We start from the raw sequence: 4,347 nt of genomic DNA on the forward strand, positions 1-4,347 counted from the left end.
TTTTCAGGAAGACACAGCCCCAGCCAGATGTACTGAGTAAGCTGAAAACCCAGCTTAGGGAGGTCACCTCCAAGCAACCTGCATTGCCTGCAAGTAAGACATAGTCACAACTGGGCCTGGGTGGCTGACACGGGAGTCCTCTGAGCATTGTTTTTACCTAGCACACACTGCTGGCATTTGTTCCCAGTCTTCTGTCAGGAATGCTTCTGCCTACTTGTCTAGCAGCGCTTGGCTCTCTTCAGAAGACACCGCGTGGCTGGGCGTGGAGCAGCAGTTCTCAGCTAGCAGATATTTTCCCCCAGGGAACCTATGGATAGCGTCCAGGGACTTCTTTTTTTCCTTTGTCTTTTTCCTTTTTATCGGTACCGGGGATTGAACTCACGACTGCCTGCTCGCAAGGCAGGCACTTATGCCGCTGAGCTAAATCCCCAGCCCCCAGGACTTCTTTTTTTCAGGCTGCACACAGGGCCTTGTGCCTTGCTCTACCACTGAGTCATACCCTAGCCCTCCAGCAACATTTTTGATTGCCATGTCTCAGGGGTGCCATCTAGTAAGTGAGGCCTGGGGTGCAGCTGTAAACCCTGTGGTGTAGAGTGTCCCCTACAATAAAAAAACTGTCAGGTTCAAAATGCCAGCAGATACTGAGCTCTGGAAGAGTAGGATTTTGAGGTCCTCATATGCCACCCACAAGTTCCTTTCCAAGGAGCTCCGGGGAGCCTCAGACAGCTCCAGAATGGGGAGATCCCCATCAGCAGGGCAATCTGGGTTAGGTTAGCTCCCCCTGGTGGGCCTCCCCCAGTGTCCTCTGGCTGAGGGCCCTCTGCAGGGCCCCCTGCATGTCCCTGTTGCGCAGTGTGTATATGGCTGGGTACAGCAGCGGGGTGAGGTTGATGTAGACGAGCGACACCAGCTTGTCCTCCTCCAGGGAGCTGCTGCTCAGGGGCCTGGCGTACATGGCCGTGGCACAGCCATAGTGGAGCACGGCCACCATGAGATGGGACGCCACAGTGTTGAAGGCCTTGCGGCGGCCTGCAGCATCCCCAACCCCCAGGATGACCACAATCACCTTGGTGTAGGACAGGAGGATCAGGAACAAGGGCAGCACCAGCAGCAGCAGGCAGGCCACCAGGAGCACGTGCTCCTGCAGCTCCCGGTTCCCACAGGCCAGCACCAGCACAGCAGGGAGGTCACAGAAGACGTGGTTGACAAGGCCACCGTGGCAGAAGGGCAGCTGGAATATGGCAGTGGTGAGGCCAGCCGCCAAGACTGAGCCTGCCATGCAGCAGCAGGCCAGAAAGGCCCAGCAAACCTCTGTGGTCATAAGCTGAGGGTAGGAGAGAGGGCGGCAGATGGCCAGGTAGCGATCCAGGGCCATGGCGGCCAGCAGCAGACACTCAGAGCCACCCAGAGCCACAAAAAGGCCCATCTGGGCAGCACAGGTGGCAGGGGCCACAGCCTGGCCCCCGGGAGGCAGGAGGAAGCCGGCCAGCATGCGCGGGGTGAGCACCAGTGTGTAGGCCACCTCCACAGCCGACAGTGAACCCAGGAAGAAGTACATAGGGGTGTGCAGTGCAGGCTCGGCCAGGGCCAGCCCCAGGATGAGCAGGTTCCCTGCCAGTGTGGCCAGGTAGAGCGGCAGGAGCAGGGCGAAGAGCAGCACTCGGAGGCCCGGGGGCCACCCGGAGAAGCCCAGGATGATGAACTCCTGTGGTGCAGTCCAGTTGGACTCAGGCCAGGGGCTCACGGGAGGACCTGAGGGAAGACAGGCCCATGGGCCAGGCAGGGTCAAAGGGACTCTGCTCTCCCAGGAAGTGGGTCTGTGGTGCTCTCGAGCCTGAGAACCTTATGCCAGGCCTCTGGGGTCTAGTCCTTGCTCCCAGGCCCCTCTCTACTTCCCTGGAGACTTGGTACTTGCCACCCCCTTCCTCTGCTGTCTAACATCCTCTGCGAACTCAGCTGTGCCAAGGCATTGTCACCTTTCCTGCTGGTGTCCCATGCCCTGTGTGATTCCAGGAGTCCTGGTTTCTTCTTGAGCCCTGTCACTCCTGTACTCCCAGTTCTCACCAGCCCTTTTCTCATGCTCCCTCTCCTTCTCCTTCTTTTTTAGCAGTGTTAACGACTGAACACATGGCCCCAGACTGTGCTACAAGCCTGGCTCCTTTTGATTATTTTTTTTGACACAAGATCTCACTATATTGATCAGTTTCCTGGCTTGGTCTTAAATTTGCAATTCTCCTGCCTCAGCCTCCCGTAGTGCTGCAATTACAGACATGAGCCACTGTCCTTGGCTCCTCTCTAGCCTTCTAAAACCCTGATTTATTTGGAAGGAGTTGGGCATCATTTTCAGCTTGTAGTGCTGAGGATGATGGCCTGAGCACCCAGGGTGCAAAAATGTCTGACAGGGCTCAGGTCTCTCCAGGAACCCTGGTGGTGTTGTGTGGGCTGTCTGTGCATATGGATCATACCAGCCCTGGGTTGGTTGGTTCTACTGATTTTTACCATTTCTTCTTAGCTGGACTCAGGACAAGCCCTTAGTATCCAGGGCCTGGCATTTCTGACTCTGCCACAAGGGAAAGACCAGGGAAGAGAGCCTACCTCTCCATGTGAAAGTGGCCACCTTAGGATGAGCAAGAGGTTCAGCGAAACCTCCCACATCTGTCTCAAGACCCAGCACCCCTCCTCGCTGCAGACTCGTGTGACTCGGTAGCCCCTAAACATTCCTCTATGCTTCCACTTCTGGCTATGCCAAACTCAGTCCATGATTTCAGGCCTGGACTGCTGTTTCTCCCGCAAATGAAGCTGGCCCAGCGCTAAGACTGGGGACCAGGAAGTCATTCTGGATTAATTCTCTCCTGCATCTTCATGGACAGCTGGACACACATCCTGACAAAAGTGACTGAAACTCAACAAAAGGGTTTAAACCATCAGCAGCAAATTCCACCCCCTTAGAGCAAAGCCATAAGAGAAGACACTAACACTGACCCAAAGTACCATGAGATAAAAATAAATCTCCCAGTGAGAAGGGCCTTCTGCGACCCTGTCCATTTGCAGCTTTCATGTACAGCCTCCCCTATGATGCAGGTGTTTTGGGGAGATTTACAAGGAACGAGAGGCCCAGGAAATGCATTTCCAACATACTGTATTTGCTAACTCCCATCTTTCCCATGTCTTCAGTCCTTTATAAAACTCTGACCTTTCACCCTTGTGCACAATTCCTTTCTGGAAACTCTCCCACTGTCCCCGTGATAGGGCTTCTGATCTGAACAAACCCTCATTCTCTTTGGGTAAATTCCTTTACCACCTGCATCACTGACCCTCCCTAACTAACGTCCTCTCCCTGCGCTTTCCTCTCCTCCTGTGAACCTTGATGGCTGTGAAGGGCTCCTAGCAGAGCCTCTGGCTCCTGCTCACTTCCCCTAACTAGGATGCCCTGCCCTCAGCTCCAGGTGTGGATACCGCTTAGTCTCGCCTTCTTTGCTCTCAGGACTAATCCGTGCTGTTTAGTACAGCACTGCTGAATCTTTGCAACGTGGCTTCTGGCTTCGCTCAAGCCTCTCTCCCTGCACACCGCATCCCAGCTACTCCGATGTGGCGCCATTGTTTCACGCATCCTGCCTGGCTTCCGGGAATTCCCCCACGGTCCCTGCAGTACCCACCAGGAAACATCCCATTCTTCCCTTGTGGTCCATTCACATACCACCTCCTGGGTGAGGACTTCTGTTCCCCTGGCAACCTCTGACCCTACGGTAGTTAAGGCAATGCCACTAAACTCAGTTTCCTGGAATGAAAGATTTGAGTTGTATTTGTCTGAGTTGTTTGCTGAATTGTTGTAAATAAAGGCATGAATTACTCAATCCTCATTTTTCCTGGATTTGCTTCTCCAAGCCCTACTGTGTTTGTGACCCAAGTATCTGGCCCTGTATATTCAGAGTCACAGCCCCCACTTTTACCCCCGCAAGTTGTTCCACATTCTGTTGGACTCTTCCTTGGCTTATTTGTTTTGCTGTATGGGGGAATTGAACCCATGGCCTTTGCACTGAGCTATGTCTCCCACCCATTTTTATTTTGCATTTTTAAACAGGCTGTTGTTAAGTTGCCAAGATAACAAGGCTGTGCTGAAACTTGTGATCCTGGCTCTCAGCCTCCCAGAGTGTTGGGATTACAGGAATCCACCACCATGGCTGGCTCCTTGGTATTTATTATTAATGTTACTGTCAACCTCTGGTGGGGACATGTAATTAATCATCTTCATGGCAGCTACTTCCCAAAAGCACTAGAGTCATGCCCCTCTCCACACCCAGCCACCAAAGGTTGTCTGTCAGCTAAGAGACTTGACCTTCTCTTCTT

General features: G+C 53.6%; 1 protein-coding gene across 1 annotated transcript; it reads right to left on the reverse strand.

The window, feature by feature from the left end:
- Positions 1-766: 766 nt before the first annotated feature.
- On the reverse strand, positions 767-3,598 carry LOC100728981 (olfactory receptor 10AC1-like). Its single transcript, XM_023565142.1, has 2 exons — positions 3,457-3,598; positions 767-1,752 (listed from the first exon to the last, which is right to left on the reverse strand). Exons 1-2 carry the CDS (start codon positions 3,596-3,598, stop codon positions 767-769), a joined length of 1,128 nt encoding a protein of 375 aa, XP_023420910.1.
- Positions 3,599-4,347: the final 749 nt, after the last annotated feature.

Source organism: Cavia porcellus, unplaced genomic scaffold (genome assembly GCF_034190915.1).
Source record: "Cavia porcellus strain 051 isolate PalLab524CR breed Dunkin Hartley unplaced genomic scaffold, mCavPor4.1 scaffold_23, whole genome shotgun sequence".
Classification (NCBI taxonomy): Eukaryota; Metazoa; Chordata; class Mammalia; order Rodentia; family Caviidae; genus Cavia; species Cavia porcellus.

Bases quoted from the DNA above. Each gene is read 5' to 3' on its own strand.
- LOC100728981 (XM_023565142.1), bottom strand. From the start codon at position 3,598: ATGGCGCCACATCGGAGTAGCTGGGATGCGGTGTGCAGGGAGAGAGGC. The intron at 1,753-3,456 runs GTATCCACACCT...GTCTTCCCTCAG, and splicing joins AAAGAAGGCGAGACTAAGCG to GTCCTCCCGTGAGCCCCTGG.